The 19,293-nt window shown below is 37.2% G+C and overlaps 1 protein-coding gene across 14 annotated transcripts in view; it reads left to right on the forward strand.

Moving 5' to 3' along the window:
• PLCB4 (phospholipase C beta 4) overlaps nt 1-19,293 on the forward strand; it is a 482,923-nt gene that overhangs the window by 307,735 nt on the left and 155,895 nt on the right. For 12 of the 14 annotated variants that reach the window (XM_072634439.1, XM_072634436.1, XM_072634435.1 and 9 more), the window contains 2 exons: nt 17,399-17,479; nt 18,180-18,239. In XM_072634439.1, the coding sequence (XP_072490540.1) occupies nt 17,399-17,479; nt 18,180-18,239 (141 nt within the window). Of the gene's footprint in view, nt 1-17,398; nt 17,480-18,179; nt 18,240-19,130; nt 19,186-19,293 lie in introns of those variants that run through there. The other 2 variants (XM_072634447.1, XM_072634446.1) reach the window with 2 other exon arrangements.

Consider the following 19,293-nt stretch of genomic DNA (forward strand, 5'->3'; position numbering starts at 1 on the left):
ATTTATTAATTGCCTGCTATGTGCCATGCACTATGCTAAGGGTAGAGGATAGAAAAAGAGAAAAAAGACGATCGCTCTCCTCAAGTTCATGAGCTAATGGGGGAGATATTGTAAATGTAAACAAACATGTACAAACAAGCTATCTGCAGGATAAATAAGAAATAATGAACAGAGGAAAGGCACTGGAATTAAGAGGGGTTGGGGAGGGCTTCCTCTAGAGGTGGAATTTTAGTTGGAACTTAAAGGAAGCCAGGGAGATTAGTAGGCTGCACAAAGGAAGGAGAGCATTCCAGGCATAACAGACATCCAGAGAAAATTCCCAGAGCCAAGAGATGGGATGTCTTTTTCATGGAACATCCAGGAGGCCAGTGTCACTGGATCAAAGCATATGTTTGCGGGGAGTAAGAAGTAAGAAGACTACAGAGATAGGAGGGAGATGTTAGATTATAAAGGGCTTTGAATACCAAAGATATTCCACCCCACCCTTTTATGTCTACTTTGAATTCTCATCGTCATTTAAGACTAAACTCATATGCCCCTTTCTCCATGAAGATGTCTTGGTCCATCCTACTCCCTCAGTACCTCAACTTTCAAACTCTTCTAGCATTTTGTACCTCTGTTGTACACTTTTATATTCTGTTTTTATGTCATATTTCTGTATGTCATAGTCATCTAAAAAGCCTGTAAGTGCTTTTAAGACAAAGACCATGTCATTTATTTTATTTTTTTTTTTAATTTTTAGATCCCTTTTAGCAAAGTGTTTTACACATTGTAGCAGTTTAATAAATGTTTATTGAATTGAATTGGGGACTGAGTAGATCTGAGCGATAAAAGTGAGAGATGAATCTAATGTGTTGCCAAGAATTTTTAATTGTTTATACTATAAGCTTCTTCAGGAATGCCGTATTGTCTATTTCAGACTGCAAAGGCCTAACAAATAGAAGCGCAGACCTATCTGTTAATCTACTTTAATGCAGTACATGTTCAGAAGCATATCTAATAATAGTTGAAAGAGTCACAAGGCACTTAGATGACGCATTGGATAGAACACTGGGTCTAAGATGGAAGACCCTGAGTTCCATTCAGGCCTTGGACACTTACTAGCTGTGTGACCCTGGGCAAGTCACTTAATCTTTGCTTGCTTTAGTTTCCTTGACTGTAAAATGGGGACAACAGTAGCAACTACCTCCCCAGGTTGTTATCAGATGCTTTGTGAAGTATTCAACAAAATCCCTGGCATATGGTAGGTAGCTGTATAAATGCTAGCTGTGAGGATGATGATGATGAGCCAGTTTCTCAGTCTTTTCTTACCACTCTTTTCTTCCCTATGTCTTTTCCTTTTGTTTATTATTTTTGGCCACCCACTTCTTTTTTTCTTTTTTAAACAAATTATTTCTTATGGACATACCCACCCTGGAGATTAGAAGCATTTCACCCATGAAATCATGCTCTAAACCAGTCACATGAATAGTACTTGTAATTCATTCTGTTCTGTGGGAGTAGGGACAGATCTCTAGATTGGTGGGGGTGGAAAGAAAAGAAACAGGGAGAGTACAAATCACAAGAATTTTGTAGAAGGGAAATAGGACTGTATGGAAGCTGGGAGAAAAGAGGATTGAAAATAATATATATATATATATATATATATATATATATATATATATATATATATATAGAGAGAGAGAGAGAGAGAGAGAGAGAGAGAGAGAGAGAGAGAGAGAGAGAGAGAGAGAGAGAGAGAGAGAATGTATTTATGTATGGGTGTATGTACATATGTATGAAGTGAGTCAGAATGCTTTATTTTTTCCCCAATAAAATTCTTGTAGGAGTGGTTCCTTTCAGGTGAGAGTGATTCTTGTGATTCTGGGACAGCACAAATAGAACTCTAGCCCCCTCAGACACAGTTCCTTGAGAGGATTCTTTGTACTCTAAGTGTTTTAGACTCAATTATATGAGAAAGACTTGATGCCATAGCTTTCAGTATTGATTAATTCTGAGAATATTAGACTTTGGTGAAAAAGTCTCAAATCCCCAATTTTGATTCAGATCCATATGTTAGGTGAACTGGGATATAGTACAAACTCATCCATTCATTTCTGGCAACTTTCATAATCAGTGCTGAATATCACATCCATGTGCTAATCTGTGCTGGTGATTAAGATGACTAAAGTGAGAAGAGAGGTTGCCAAATAATCGATTTTGTGCAAGTAGTTATACCCTTAAGGTAATAGTTGCAGATACATTGATTTAGTGCAAAATGAGAAAATAATTTTTCAGTGAATAGAACTTTTAAATAATGTTTTTTACACATTTTGAAGTCCTTGATTTACAACAGTCTTTTTTGAGGGATGGGAAAATAGAAAGATGGAAAGGATGCAGTAAAAAGATAAATAAATTTCCTAGGCTACATGAAGGAATGGTATTTTTCCCCCAAACTATAGAACTAGATCAGAAGCTAGACACAAATCTAAATTGCATTCTTTGGATGTAGAAGGAAGAATGAAAATATTTTCAAGCTCTTTATATTACTCCTTCATAAATCAGTAAGCAAATTGCAAGAAAAATGTGCTAATTACAGAGTGACATTTCTTAAGGAAAGTAACATTCTGTTTGCAACCATGGGACCAATGTAGCTTTTGCCTTCTAGATGTCACCTTGCTCTATGGCTTAGATCCATGGACCAGGCGATCCCTCTTCCTTGCTAAACATCTATTCCCCAGCCCCTACTCTCATGTCAATCCATTTTTGCTATGCTCCACCCTAGACCTAATCCTCCTCTGTGCCCCTCTTCCTCAGTGCACTCTGAATCCCCTGTTGTAATGTCTGTAAACTTCCCTTCATCCTCTTTCTCTTCTTATTGTACTCTTTCCATTGACATAAAAGAACTTGATTTTTCTCTTGGGATCACCACATCCTTTAGTACCCTTGTTCTATAGTGCCTCCCTGCAATGCCCTCACAGCTCATCCCTCCAGAAATTCACAGGACCATGAGGAAAAGTTAACATATTTCTGCTTTCCCAGTGACATGTGGGCTGTATAATCTCAACAGCCTCTACTTTGAAATTAATGAGTTGTCCCAGCGTTTGTTGTTAACATTATCAACCTCGGGGGCGGAGCCAAGATGGCGGAGTAGAAAGACACACATACGCTAGCTCCATAAAATATCTGTAAAGAAGAACTCCCAACAAATTCGGGAGCAGCAGAAGCCATAGAACAACAGAGCAGACGAGATTTCTGTTCCAGAGAGCCCTGAAAACAGACACCAAAGGTCCGTTGCTCTGTGGACCTGGAGCCGAGCCCAGCCCTGCCTTGGCTGCTGGACACCAAAAGGAGCGGATCCCAGCAGGCTTCAGGGACAGAATCTCCAGCAGCTGTGAGGGTCCCTCCACCCACAGGTGCCAAAGGTTGGTGAGAGGGTCTTCTCGGCTTGCTGAGAGGGGAGTGGGGTCCCCCCACAACTCAGGCCCCCTCGGGAGGCAGCAGCAGAGGCCAAGCAGGCAGGAGCCTGGATCCATTGTTGAAGGTCTCAGCATAAACCCCCTGAGGGAACTGAGCCCGTGGGGCCACCCTGCCCCCACCTGAGCAGCTGAACTTAATCTCACACTGAATAGCAGCCCTCCCCCCGCCAAAGCTCTGAGGCTGGGAAGCAGCATTTGAATCTCAGACCCCAAGTGCTGGCTAGGCGGATCTGGAGGCAAAGTGGGTGTGAAGAGAATACTCAGAAGTCAAGTCACTGGCTGGGAAAATGCCCAGAAAAGGGAAAAAAAAAAAGAGTATAGAAGGTTACTTTCTTGGTGAACAGGTATTTCCTCCCTTCCTTTCTGATGAGGAAGAACAATGCTTACCATCAGGGAAAGACACAGAAGTCAAGGCTTCTGTATCCCAGCCTAACTAATGGGCTCAGGCCATGGAAGAGCTCAAAAAGGATTTTGAAAATCAAGTTAGAGAGGTGGAGAAAAAACTGGGAAGAGAAATGAGAGAGATGAAAGAAAAGCATGAAAAACAGGTCCACACCCTGCTAAAGGAGACCCAAAAAAATGCTGAAGAAAATAACACCTTGAAAAATAGGCTAATTCAACTGGCAAAAGAGGTTCAAAAAGCCAATGGGGAGAAGAATGCTTTCAAAAGCAGAATTAGCCAAATGGAAAAGGAGGTTCAAAAGCTCACTGAAAAAAATAATTCTTTCAAAATTAGAATGGAACAGATGGAGGCCAATGACTTTATGAGAAACCAAGAAATCATAAAACAAAACCAAAAGAATGAAAAAATGGAAGATAATGTGAAATATCTCATTGGAAAAACAACTGACCTGGAGAATAGATCCAGGAGAGACAATTTAAAAATTATGGGACTGCCTGAAAGCCATGATCAAAAAAAGAGCCTTGACATCATCTTTCATGAAATTATCAAGGAAAACTGCCCTGATATTCTAGAACCAGAGGGCAAAATAAGTATTCAAGGAATCTACCAATCACCACCTGAAAGAGATCCAAAAAGAGAAACTCCTAGGAACATTGTGGCCAAATTCCAGAGTTCCCAGGTCAAGGAGAAAATATTTCAAGCAGCTAGAAAGAAACAATTCAAGTATTGTGGAAATACAATCAGGATAACACAAGATCTAGCAGCTTCTACATTAAGGGATCAAAGGACGTGGAATATGATATTCCAGAAGTCAAAGGAACTAGGACTAAAACCAAGAATCATCTACCCAGCAAAACTGAGTATAATATTTCAGGGGAAAAATGGTCTTTCAATGAAATAGAGGACTTTCAAGCATTCTTGAAAAGACCAGAGCTGAAAAGAAAATTTGACTTTCAAACACAAGAATGAAGAGAAGCATGAAAAGGTAAACAGCAAAGAGAAGTCATAAGGGACTTTACTAAAGTTGAACTGTTTACATTCCTACATGGAAAGACAATATTTGTAACTCTTGAAACTATTCAGTATCTGGGTACTGGGTGGGATTACACACACACACACACACGCACACCCACACGCACATACACATAGAGACAGAGTGCACAGAGTGAATTGAAGAGGATGGGATCATATCTTAAAAAAATGAAATCAAGCAGTGAGAGAGAAATATATTGGGAGGAGAAAGGGAGAAATTGAATGGGGCAAATTATCTCTTATAAAAGAGGCAAGCAAAAGACTTTTTAGTGGAGGGAAAAAGAGGGGAGGTGAGAGAAAAATATGAAGTTTACTCTCATCACATTCCACTAAAGGAAGGAATAAAATGCACACTCGTTTTGCTATGAAAACCTATCTTATGATACAGGAAAGTGGGGGATAAGGGGATAAGCAGGTTGGGGGGGGATGATGGAAGGGAGAGCATGGGGAGGAGGGAGCAATTTGAGGTCGACACTCATGGGGAGGGACAGGATCAAAAGAGAGAATAGAAGTAATGGGGGACAGGATAGGATGGAGGGAAATATAGTTAGTCTTATACAACACGACTATTATGGGAGTCATTTGCAAAACTACACAGATTTGGTCTATATTGAATTGCTTGCCTTCCAAAGGGAAGGGGTGGGGAGGGAGGGAGGAAGAGAAGTTGGAACTTAAAGTTTTAGGAACATCTGTCGAGTACTGTGCTTGCTACTAGGAAACAAGAAATACAGGTAAAGGGGTATAGAAAGTTATTTGGCCCTACGGGACAAAAGAGAAGATGGAGACAAGGGCAGAGAGGGATGATAGAAGAGAGGGCAGATTGGTGATAGGGGCAATTAGAATGCTCGATGTTTTGGGGCAGGGGGAGGGGACAAAAGGGGAGAAAATTTGGAACCCAAAATTTTGTTAAAATGAATGTTAAAAGTTAAATAAAAAATAAATAAATTAAAAAAAAATAAAATGCAAAAAACAAAACAAAACAAACAAAAAAACATTATCAACCTCCAGAATTCTCTTCTCTTCTGCCACCTGCCTTACAATACAAGCAGTTTCCACTCTACCTTCTGATGTTATTTTTGGTTACTTCAGTATTCAAGTTGATTGCTCTTCTGACATTCTGTCCATCCAGTGCATCCACCCGCCCTCAAATCCCATGACATTTATTGTAAGTTCTTCTCAGCCCATCCACTCATATGTGACGTTGGTTTCAACTGAAGGCAACATGGTCTGCTGGAGAGAGATCTGGATCTGGAATCAAAGGATCTAAGCTTGAATTTCAGCTCCACTACTGTTGATTACTTGTATGTGACCTTGGGTGGTTCATTCATGACATCTCAATTTCCTAATCTCTAAAGTTAGGAGGTTGAACTAGATAATCTCAAAGATCTTTTACCATCCTAAACTCCTAGGCTCATAGACCTAAAACTACTCCACCTATAAAAATCCCCAACTCAAAACTTGCCCCCTCCATTCACTCTCTTCTCTCAGTCCTCTCTCCTAAAGCTACACTTTGCCTTTATCACATCTCTTATCCTTTAATCTCTTTCTTTTCTCCCAATTAATTGGGACTTTATTTTCCTCTGTGACTTTTTGGCTAGCCATTTCAACAATGTACTGTCCTCTACCTGGACATATAGATGAGAAACTGAGGAAGACAGGATGGTTAACAAGGTGTGTCACACAGCCAGTATGTGCCTGAGGCCAATTTAAACCCAAGTCTTCCTGATCCTTGGTCTGATACACTCAGCCCATTTCACTTATGGCAATAACCTACTAATGGGCCACGCTCCCTTTAGGACCACTCTGCCTCTAGTTTCTCTCCCTCTTCAATTCATCCTTCTTACACCTGCCAAAATAATCTTCCTAACATATATAAATATAACTATATTGCTCTTCTGTTCAAAAATCTTCAATGACTCCCAGTTGCATAGAAGAGAAAATATAAAGATCTTATCCTTAAAATTTAGGTAGTACACAATTTGGCCACAAGTTGTATTTGCAGGATCCCTCTTTTCCCCATAGTATATTCCAAGCTATACCTAAATTCCATACTGTGCTAAAATGTTGCTTGCAGTCCCCTGTGATCAACACTCTTCTCTCTCTACCCACAAAGCTTTACTTCTTTTGTTCTGGAGCTCAAGTGTCCCCTTCTGCAGGAAGCCTTCTCTGAACTTTTCAGATGAAAAAGAACTCTTTTACTTGAAATTTCTTATAGTGTTTTTTTCATTTTTTCATAGTTTTTTGACCTCACAGTCTCACACTCTCATTTTTTCACACTTATTGTGAAGTATACCTTAGGTCTCCATTAAATTATAAACCCCTTGAAAGCAAAGAACTTGTTTTCCATTTTTGCATCAACTCCCTATACGTAATACTTAATAATCCCTTGTTTATTTGAATTTTATGAGAATTATGTAAATGGAAGCAGAAAATGTACTGACAAGTAGAATGGCATTGTTTATAATATTTTATCATTATGATCTTTATGAGAATATTTTAAGGGCATACCTTAAAATCGTATCATTTACAGATATCAGATGAGATCAAGAGTGCTTTTCTTTCATTTGGATCAGGGGTTCTTCACCTTGGGCTCATCATCTTGTGTTTTTGGTTTTTTTTAATGTTCTGATACTATTTCACTATAATTGGTCCTTTTTGGTCCTATATACTTTATGCATTTAAAACATAGGCTTTACCAGACTGCCAAGGGGGTACATGACAAAAACAAGATTAAGAATCTCTTTAAGATAAAAAAGTCCCCTTTTAGACCATTATCATGATGATTTATCTAGGGTATAATTATAATGATCCTATTTTCTGGACTATTTAATCTCATCTGCAATGGGGATATGGGAAATGTAGCCCATTGTAGGCAGTGAAACTTAATCCTAAGAACTTTCCCTCATGTTCAAAGATAATTAACCTAAGTGAATATTTTTGTCATGTAGCTAGATGGGATACTGGAAAGAGTAGAAGACTTGAAGTTAGAAGGACCTGAATTTATGTCCTGTCTCAGGTATTAACTCTGTAATCCTGGGCAAGTCATTCTTTGGACCTCAGTATCCTCACCTGTAAAATGGGGATAATTAAAATACCTCTCTCAATGACCTAAGATGCAAAGAGCTTTACATTTTTTAATGTGAAACGTAAATGAAAGCAAGTATGATTGGCTATTTCATTCCCTATTTTGACCGACAATCTAAGCAAATTATAGGTATAACCCCAGGGATGTCATTGTTGTTATTCTTTTTTTTAAATAGCTGAAAAGGAAGAAAAAAAATTGGTCTTTAATATTCAATGACATTAACTTTGGAGAAATTCACGAGTATTACATAACTTATGCTGAAGCATTCTGCCATCCTCATATCATATATACTAAACAAATGCTCTGGCTTCATGTCTTTGGCCTTTTGTCAGAAATATTTAATTAAGAATATCGGCCGGCCTTCTGTACAACTTCCTGCAGTAAGTTCTTTATATATTCCAACAGAAGTATCCTTGAGCACCAGCAGAGTTTTGTTGTTCTGTTCAAGTTCGAGCCCAGTCATCTGTGGCCCATGCTTTGTTCTGAGTCCCACCAATGTAAACAAGAATGTTCCAAATTCAGGTGCTGCATAGTTAAGGCAAGATACTAAAGAACTTACTTCAGTTATGTCTTGGATAAGAAGCGGTCAAGCAAACCGTCAGTAGAATGTGTGAAAATCAAAAGATATTGTATTAAGTGGACTTTGGGGCAGACCTCTTTTCAAATGAATCATCTTCTAATGCCTCCTGAGAAACTCCCTCATGACTATATAGCTAGCATACAGTGTCCAAACTGGGCTCATCCTTTCATTCTAGGATTATCATGAATTGCACCTACTTTACTTCCTGGGCTCCAGTGATTTAGGATTCAACTACACAAATATTAATTTATGATTCAACGTACCGTAACATCCAATTTCAATGTAATTAACAATATGCTCTCTGCCTTAATAGGAAAGAAAGATTCTTTGACTGAGTTACATATTCAGTTGATCAGAGACATAAAGTAGGTGCAAACAAGGCCTAGCTTTATTGAATTGGTTCAGTCATTCATTCAAAGATATAAACTAGGTGTGGTTAATTTCTTAATCAATTTATGAGGAAGTTTTGAACCATTGAATGAAATCGGATAATGACACACAGGAAGTACTTTGTGACTGGGTGAAAGAACTAGACAGTCCAGTGAGCCTATTATATATGTTAGAGAAGGAAGGCATTTGAGCAGGGGAGAAGTCAAGCTTTGGGAACACCTTGAGGAAGCACTTAAGTATCGATAAATCAATTTTTCAATATTTGGAGAGCTGTCACCCAAAAAAGAAAACAGATTTATTGGGCTTGACTACAGAGGGCAGAAATAGCAACAATGGGTTGAAGAATAGTGGATTTTAACTTCATAACTTCATTTCCCTTTGCACTGGACTCCATCATATTCCATCTGGATACCTTCCTCTCCCTCTCCCCTTTTCAGCTTCCTTTTCTGTGTTGTCTTCTCCCATGGGATTGTGGGCGTCTTGAGCACAAGGGCTATCTTTATTTTTTGTACTTGTATCTCCAGCACTAAGCACAGCCTCTCTCACATAGTAGGTACTGAATAAATATTTATTAACTGAATGAGATAAAAAACTTTCTAGCAGAGCCACCTGGAAGTGGAATATTGCCTTGGTAGGTAGTAAGTTCCCCCTTTGGAAATCACCTTGCAAAGGTGAGTGAATGCTTCTGGGGCACATTGTAGACAGGATTTTTGTTCCATTACATGTTGGATCAAATGACACTGAGGTGCCTTAACACTCAGATATTTTGTGATTCTGTGGATGCTCAATCCTCAAACTAATGGGGAAAGGGAGAAAATCTATCAATATATCATCTTTGCCTATTAACTCTTAAAATGAAAACTTCTTGAGGGGAGCTTGATTTATTTGAATAATGCTTAGGACATAGAGGGCTAAAGATAACTTGGATAATTTTAACAAAGATTCCTCTATTACTTGGCTAAGACTACAAATTTCTTAGTACTATTTTTTAAAGAATTTTTTTTAATTGGCCAGAGATAGTGGTAGAGTAACACAGTGATCCTTGGGTGTCTCCACTTTCAGAAACATGAAATCAGTTGACTAAAATCATATATCATGATGTAATTCATTGCACAAATATTTATTGGACATCTATCCTGTCCATTTTATGTGTCTTCCCCACAGACTTTATTGAAATTTATTTTTATGATCCTATTTTCTCAGTGACAGAGGCAGAAACACACCAACTTAATAGTCACTAAGACCTGGATTCAAGTCCTGTCTCTAACTCATTTAGGTTATATGTTGTTGTTGCTTGTACCTCATTCTTGAAGAGGACCATGACATCAGGGAGGTGATGCCATGATGTGCAAGTGAGTTGGATTTAAGTAAGGGAGGGCTGTGCAAAGTCACCAGCCTCACTTTCTCCCTCAGAGCCATCTGAGTCCAGTGACAAGATATAGATCAGGAGGACTGGAGATGGTCCTGGGCCAAGTTACTTAACCTTTCAGTGTTCCCAGGCAACTCTCTAAAACTATGAATTGGTTAAGCTGCGTTTTAGGAGAATCAAATCTTCTAAGTACTTCTCCCCAACACAAACATCCTAAAATAGCTTATCAAGGAGATAAAGACTTGAGTATAAGAAAAGTCAAACAACAGTGCATGCTACCCTTGCAAAAACTGCACAGGAGAGAGATCACTGGGGATTGGGATGACCATGGAAGACTATGTGGTAGGTCTACCAGTGTTTCTAAGGACTGAATAGAGTTATTTTTTAACAAGTGTTAAATACAACTTTGTTTTAGTTACAATCTGGCAAGAGTAGAAAGAGCGTAAGACTTTGAGTCAGGAGAGGAATAGGTTCAAATTCTGCCCTTTAGTCTTAGAAATTTGTGTGTCCATGGACAAGTCATCCTGGGGACCCATGTGTTTTGGGGATAATGATAGCACTTACCTCACAGGATTGTAGTCAGGATCAAATATACATACATATACGCACATGTATGCATACATGTACGTGTATATGTGTATATATACCTACATATACACTTACATATGTGTATATATGTGCATCCACACATGTACAAATAGATGTGTTATATTTATATACACCTACATGTAAATGCATATCTACATGTATGTGTATTTCACTATGCGTACTTTATAGTATATTATATACATGTGTCTATGTATTGTTTGTATACACACATGTATTTAATGGAGTATATTATACAGCAGGCATGTGTAAACCCACATACACATGAATGGATATGTTATGTGTATGTATTATATAATATATATTATATGTGTATATATTATGTTACGTGTATATATTATATGTATATATACACATACATACATATGTATATATTTGTATCTCTACATGCATGCACATTATGCTTTGTATGCTTTATAATACATTGCATTATCTTTGTGCATGTTTACACACGATACAATACAAAGACTCGTGTACATAATGCAGTCAACATGTAATGCTTTGAAAACATTGAAGTATTATACGCATGTCATCTATTATCATTGACTTATTATTTTTATTCTGCTTTCAATTTAAATATCTATTCAATTCAACAAATACTTGTTTTGCACTCACTTTACTTCTCTTCACTTTGGAAACAAGATATTTCATTTAGTGTGCCCATGAGACTGTCACCTAAGAATTTGGTTTAATTAAAAACTTTTTTTAACTAAAAAGGTGATTTTTAGCTAGTATGCAGTCATTATTTCAGAGGCTTGCGCGAATCTCTTCTGCCCCTAACAAAGACTTGTTTGCATCGTTTGTTTCACAGTAGGGGAAAAAAAGCTAATTATTACCAATAAAATCTGTGTATTTATTTTGCATAGCAAAAATATCCCTAGCTCTTCAAAGAGACTAATTCTTGTCTATCCTTTCCTTATCTTAACTTCTAAAAGAGAAATGGTTTGCTTTTTAAATAATGTAACTGTTTAGCTTGTCCAAGTTTGTATCTTGTGACTGACTGGCCACCCACTCCCTCTTTTAAAGATAGGTTTTGCTGACCTTTCTTTCCTCCTGACTGTCTGAATGTATAACTGTTGAACACTTTGGGCATCATTTCTTGGTATGCTCTGGCACGTGTCAGGGAGACACTTATAAGAGCCCTGTCCTATGACATGAGTGTACTCTCAGTTGGAGGACTCAGTATACCCTCGTTAGAAATGTTTGCTCCCTTTCCCTTTCTCTCTCCCCCCCACAGTCTTGTATTATGAGAAAATCAAAATAATTAACATTGAAACATTGACTTAGTCATATAAACCAAGCTGAAATGATTGAAGACTTACAGGAATAAAATGGTTTTTTGTTCTCATTAAGTCTTGTGTGTCCTCCTACAGCTTTATTCTCAAACTGTCAGGTCAAATGTTTTTACTCAGTCAACACTGAAAGCAAGAACCATCCACAAAGGATTCTGGGCAGACATTCAAAAACTTGTTGGTAACACTGAAGGCCAAACCTTAACATCATCCCACAGAAGAAAAGAATAAAAAATGATTCACAAGTAGTAAGTGCCCAATTTAGAAATGGCATCTCTTAGATCGATACTCTCTAGTTCCTCCTCACACGCACCCCTCCCTTCTCCAAGCCATCCCAAACACAAAGGAGAGTTGAACTGACCAAGTTCTGTCTCCACAACTGGAAACTGAGTAAAGTAAAGTTCATATAAGCTTGAAAACTTTTCTGAGCATAGCCACACGGCCCAAGTTTCAGGTTCATTAACAAAACCAGATACAAGAAAGCAAGAAGATTTTGCCTAGTTTCATGTTTTGCTCTGATTGCTTTGTGGTAGTTCTTATAAAATGCTCCAAGTAAGAAGTGTTGTGAGGATGTAAGGATGAAGGAGTTTTTATTTCTTTTCTGGAATAAAAATAAATAAAGCTGGGTGAGTTGTTTTTAAATTTCATATCAACATCGTGCTCTCGCGTTCTTTTATTCACTGCTGAAATCAGTATTTCAACTCCCATGATAGGTAATTGTTGAGGGAAAAGATTCTATTATTTACATAACAGAAGTAAGTTTTTAACACTTTGGGCTTTGAAACTTTGAAGAGTAACAACTTAATTCTACCCTTATCTCATTGATTTCAACCAATATTCATTTTCTGCTACTGTATGTTAATAGTATTGCTCTAGATTCAGACAAAAGGAAATAGTTCCTACTCTCAAGGAGTTTATATTGTATGACTGAGTTCTTTTTTCAGTTGTGTTCAAATCTTCTTGACCCTGCTTGGGGTTTTCATGGTAGAGATACTAGAGTGGTTTGACATTTCCTTCTCCAGATCATTGTAATGATGAGGTAACTGAAAGCAAACAGGTTAAGTGAGGTGCCCAGGATCACTTAGCTAGTAAGTGTCTGAGGCTGAATTTGAATTCATGTAGACTCCAGGCCTAGCATTCTGCCACCTGGCTGTTCTCTCTGCTGACAATTGCATTATGTTTGCCTGGGCTAAAGATGTGACTCTAGACAGAAAGAAATGTTAGGGGAAAATAAAGAACCTAAACTGCCCCATGCTGAATAAATAACTGAAGAATAAATTCTGATGCAGTTGTACTTTATAGACAGTGAGTATCTACTCTTCTTACAAATTCCATAATTGGGTGTATAGCATGTAATTTATATAACCACTCTGTTGACTTTCTGATGGTAAAGATAAACATTCAGAAATTAATTCAAAAATTGACTTTTCCTGAGCTTTAGAAATTGGTGGACATTATTTGAGGCATCAGGATGCAAAGGTTATTAGTGCCCAATAAGGAAATAATAGAAAGAATGCTGGATGAATAGTTTGACAGTGTTGGGGTTCTAAGTCACCGCCCTTTGTCTAACTTCCTTTGTGACTTCATCTGCAAAAGTAGCTTGTGATTTTGTTGTTCGATCATTTCAATTATGTCTGACTCTTCGTGACCCCATTTGGAGTTTTCTTGGCAAAGATATTGGAATGGTTTGCATTTCCTTTTCCAGCTCATTGTACTGATGAGGAAACTGAGGCAATTAAGGTTAAGTGACTTGACCAGGGTCACACAACCAGTAAGTGTCTGAGACCAGATTTGAAATCCAGAAGATGAGTCTTCCTGACTTCAGACCCAGCCACTATATAACTCCTAGCTGCCTGTAAAAAGAAACTTCTGGCTGGATTATCTCTAAAGTCTCTTATTGCTCAAAAATAGTGTGTCTGGAATAAATAGTGACATTTAGTAGGGTGAGTTTAATTATCAACCCCCAACAAAAATTTCAAAAATTGTTTTCACTGTATTCACTGTACAATAAGCTACGTTGTGCTACTTACTTCATGTATTAACTACCTTAGACAAGTCATTTAACCTCTGTAGGTTTCAATTTCATCTCTAAAATGAAAGCATTTGATTAGATGGCCTTTACAATCTCTTCTTGATTTTGTTCTGTGAAGCACATTATGGCCAACAGGATCAAATGTAGAATTCTCTGTTTGACATTCAAAGCCCTTGGCAGTCTCCACCTCTAACTGTCCCCACCTCTTTCCAATCTTCTTATATTTTACATCATTTCTACCACCTTTTCTACAGGAAGCCTTTTCCAAGCTCTTTTGTTTCTAGTGTCCTCCTTCTGTTAATTGTGTCCCATATAGAGTATAGATTATCCCGTTTAAGACTTAACCGTATATAATTATTTGCATATTATGTCTCCCATTAGACTGTGAGCTCCTTGAGAGCAGACAGAAAGACCTGAATTAGAATTCAGCCTTGGACACTTAGCAGTTGTGTGACCCTGGACAAGCCACTTGGCCTCTATTTGTCTCAGTTTTCTCAACTGAAAAATGTGGATATCAGGACTTATCTCTCAGGGCTGTTGTGAGGACCAAAGGAGGAGATAACTGTAAAGTGCTTAGCAGAGTACCTGATATACAAATGTTAGCTATTATTAGTATCCTCGGTACCTAACATTGTGTGCCTGGCAACAGGTTTCATTGTCTAACTGTGGTCACATAGACTTTGCTTAAAGACTTCCAGTGAGGAAAGACCCAAGGCTGTCCATTCCACTTATACATAACTCTCATGATGATAAAATTTTCCTAATGTCGAACCTGAGACTGCTTCCTTGCAACTCCCATCTATTGTTTTTAATTCTGCCCTCTATGTCCAAATACAAAATGTTTAATTCATATTTCATAAGACAGCCCTTCAAATGCCTGCAGCTATTGTGTTGTTCCCTTCCAGTCCTCCCCTTGCCATCTGCAAAGTCTTCTTTTTGCAAGCTCCTCAGTTCCCATAATAACTCATATGACATAGAATCAAAGCCCTTTATCATTCTAGTTAACTTAGTCTGGATGTCCTTGACCTTATCAATGCCTTTTCCAGACTGTGATGCCCATGCCTCAATATAATAAGTACTCTATAGCACTCCAGATGTGATCTCACCACGGCAGAGTATAGTGGAACTATCACTTATTATTACTATAAACTGCATTGCTGATTGTCATTAATGGACTGAGTCCATGGTCACAACCCACATGTTGGTCAATGAATGTTAAAACTGCTGTTAGAGAGCAATGGAGAGATGGAATTGCCTTCACACTCTATTAGTGCTTGCTAAGTCATATTACTGGAGACAAGTAAAAAGAATGTGGCATAGGGTGATGTCCTCTGTATTACCCAGTAACCATGTTACCAGTGTCTTCAATAACATGTGCAAAATCATAGAACATTTAACCTTTAAACACCTCATGTTTAATTAGCCAGTTCATTATAGAAGTGTACAGTGAGTTCCATTTTGATGATTTAAGAAGTTTTCTGAGATATATAAACAGCAAATTACTATGCCGGGAACCTCATCTGAAAAGCTTAGAATCACATTGTGGCTACCAGAAGCACTTGATTTTATCAGTGGGCAAAAATAAGACATGTTGAAACAAATAAAATAAAACAAATAATAAATATAAACATATTGAAATACACTAGATCTCATTTCAAGTTCTATACAACTTAAAGTTGACTGACATATTGAAGGGTGGTGTTTTCTTCTTTTTTTTGTCTCAAGGAAACTGAGCCTTTTTTTTTTTTAGATCAGTATGGAGAAGGGGTCTAAAGTAGAAGCAGTGACTAATACATAAACAGAGAAGCTCAGCAGAGATTTTTTTTTTTTGCATTTGAATTGAGGGGAGCCCTGGAAAAGTTTGGTTCTTTTTGCTGCCAAACAATTGCAGCATGCTTCATTTATTTCTTCCTGTTGTGAAATATTTCAGTGTTAATGCAGAGATAGTTATGGACCTCCAAGTGCATTAGCAAAAATTTACTCAAATCCTTCAGCTTCATTCATCAGGATGCTGTCTGTTACATGCTTAACTGAGGAGTAAATTCATAGAAAGAGAGTGTCTCTATCTTCAGTTGGATCTCTTTTCTTTGGGCCCAATCTTTAGTTAGTTATCTATACAGTGTTGAAAACAGTTTTTCCTTTTAGTCACGTAGTCACTGATACTCTAAAATTTTGCAACTATAAATCCTTGGCACAGGATATAAATTGATAAAGAATAGCCATTTTTCTAAGACTTGGTAAGATCACATTTATTGCTGTAACTAAGGACTTAGATGATCTTAATCCCTATAATTGCTATTTATTTATTTTAGGTAGTGTCTTGAGGCACATTTTCTTGGCCAGGTTATTGCTGGTAATAAAATAATATAATAAAATTCTTTTGAGTATTATTCCCCCTCCAACAAAATTAAATTTGTTGGAATATTGATGCCAAGTCTAAAGTAGTACAAATTAGTACACAAATGATCTGTATATCATTTCCAGAGCATATTTTTTTCTTCCTTTGAGAGCATTTTTGTAGTCTCCCAGAACAATGATGCTTTTGAGCTAAAAGAAATTCTTGATGACAGCCATCTTCTCTTATAACCAAGAGCCTGGATATTAAAATTTTGACTCTAGTTCCAAACACAATCCAGATGAAAAGAGGAAAATTCAGTCAATCCTTTGAAAATGTTTTTATGTCCAGACACCAGGTCATATAGAACAAACACTGGGATGGTTAGCATTTTTTCAAATTTTTCAAATGATGGATTTGGTACAAAGCAGCTAGGCCAAGATATGCCATAGATGAGAAAAGAAAGAAACCTAGAGAGTGGTAGCTACTAACTTGTCATTCTAGGTCAAAAGTTGTTTTTCTTTATGCCTTTGGCAACATCATTGAACTTTGTATCCTGACTCGGAGTAACAGGAATGCTTCTCAGACAAGATGTGGAAAAAAAATTGAAAAAGGCTCATATTCATTTAAAATATCTTCATTTGATGCTAATAAGAAATGGATGACAGTTAAGTTTTGCTTTTAATTTTAAGTTTTAATTTTAACTTAAGTTTATTTTTATGTTTATAGGGACCTAATACAGGTTATTAGTTTAAATTATATTTTGTTAATAAGAGTGACATAATTCATGAAGCATAATAAATTTTTCTTCAACAGGAGTCCTTTGTATTTGAACCTAACTGCCTCTTCAAAGTGGATGAATTTGGCTTCTTTTTGACCTGGAAAAGTGAAGGAAAGGTACAGTAAGACAACAGCAAATTGCGTACAGTTTATGTGACAGCTAGTTTTTAAATCCTTTCACTTAAAGATGAATCAAGTCAGTAATTGGCTGATATGGGCCAAGCAAGATATTAAGAACTATTAAGAACTAATATAAACAAAAAGATGGTGCCTGCCCTCAAGGAGATCATATTCTAATGGGGGAAGACAATACATAAAATAAAAGGCAGCTGCAGAGTGGGAGAGGTGGAGGGTGAAGATCTAGAGAACGAAAACACAGCTGGTCTGGGTCCTTCCTCACAAAAGAGGTATCAAGAGGAACTCACCAATTGGAGAGGGGAGCCACTGGAGGTTGAGGGGAAAAGAAAAGCAGGTAAGACTGTATCAAAATGAAGGGAACTTAACTTCCCTTAACCTGAGTCCTAATTTCAAATTTTAAAATATATAAAAGCTGTTGTAATTTGACGGTCATGTGTCTTCTTGAAATGAAAAGTTTTCTTTCTTGATTATTTCAAGTATATGAAAGGTATCATCCTCATTCATTTTTTTGTTACCTCTTCCCTTCTCATTATTCCAGCACCATCATAATTATCATCATTTTGGTAACCATTTGTTAAATATGGTTTATCTAAGCTTTATCTAAGCTGTTAGGTGCATTTTAGTAAAAACACACATTACTAGAATTCAAGCTCATTGTTTCATCTCTCTTTGCTTTCAGGAAGGACAGGTATTAGAGTGCTCCCTGATCAATAGCATTCGTTTTGGATCTGTACCAAAGGTATCCTATCATTGTTTTATGCAATTCTTTTAAACAAATAGTCCTTAATTTGGGAAGTAACCATGGAATGCAACAGCCATTTGCCATGGGAAAAAATAACACACTTTGGAAATTAGTTAAGCTTTAAGATTTGGTTCATTTAATTTATTATTCATGGCTGTATCAGAAACTTGTTTACCTATTAAAAAGGGGACTCCTGGGGGATTTGAGGAACTGTCTTACTACTTTAAAAGACTTTTGGGGTAATTTTCTGTTCAGCATCCAGCATACATTTCTTTTAACCAGAAAATGAATTTGACAGCCAGTTTACCCCCTTCCTCTACTTTTTTTTTTGGTTTGGCAAAGAGTAATTCACTTCTGGGCTGTATTTGACACAAAAATTGAAATGGCTTGTATAATTCCATGTCTGTGCACCTGCACGCTAAAAGACGTCAACTCATTTTAAAGACTAGAATGTGTTGCTTTGCTTTTAAGGGGAAAATGACAAGAGACCATAAAACTTACTTGCCAAGGATGGGTGTATTTGAATAAAAGATGTTTTCATTGATATGGAGATCTTAAAAGAAATTTTTTTCTTTTAGAATATTTCAGTTTTCACAAAAAGTACACAGTACTTGACACCTTCTCCATAAGTGACTCAGTTTAGTAGATATATGACTTCAATTTGAACTCTGTAAACATATTTACCTTTAAAAATATTCAGAGGACCTACTGCATTTCGATAATTTGGGATGTGCTCTTACTTTTTCTACATTTTCTAGCAATAATAAACATTTCTATTGCCTTACATCATTCTAATTTAAAGGTATCATAATTTTTAGAGATGTAGAAAAACTTAATCTGTTTCTTGGACTGTGACACAAATTTTAATCTCTCTCTCTCTCTCTCGAGGTAACAGGGATAATCAGTTGTAGTAAATTGACATCCATCATTTAGAATAACTTAGGTGAGACTGCTGAAAAATTTCATAGAGGCAAAATTTTTAAAAGATACTGACAAAGGTAAATTTCAGTCAGATGTCCAAACTCTTCACCTGTGTTAGCATTAGGCCCAA

The sequence above is a fragment of the Notamacropus eugenii genome, chromosome 1 (genome assembly GCF_028372415.1).
Source record: "Notamacropus eugenii isolate mMacEug1 chromosome 1, mMacEug1.pri_v2, whole genome shotgun sequence".
In the NCBI taxonomy this organism is placed as follows: Eukaryota; Metazoa; Chordata; class Mammalia; order Diprotodontia; family Macropodidae; genus Notamacropus; species Notamacropus eugenii.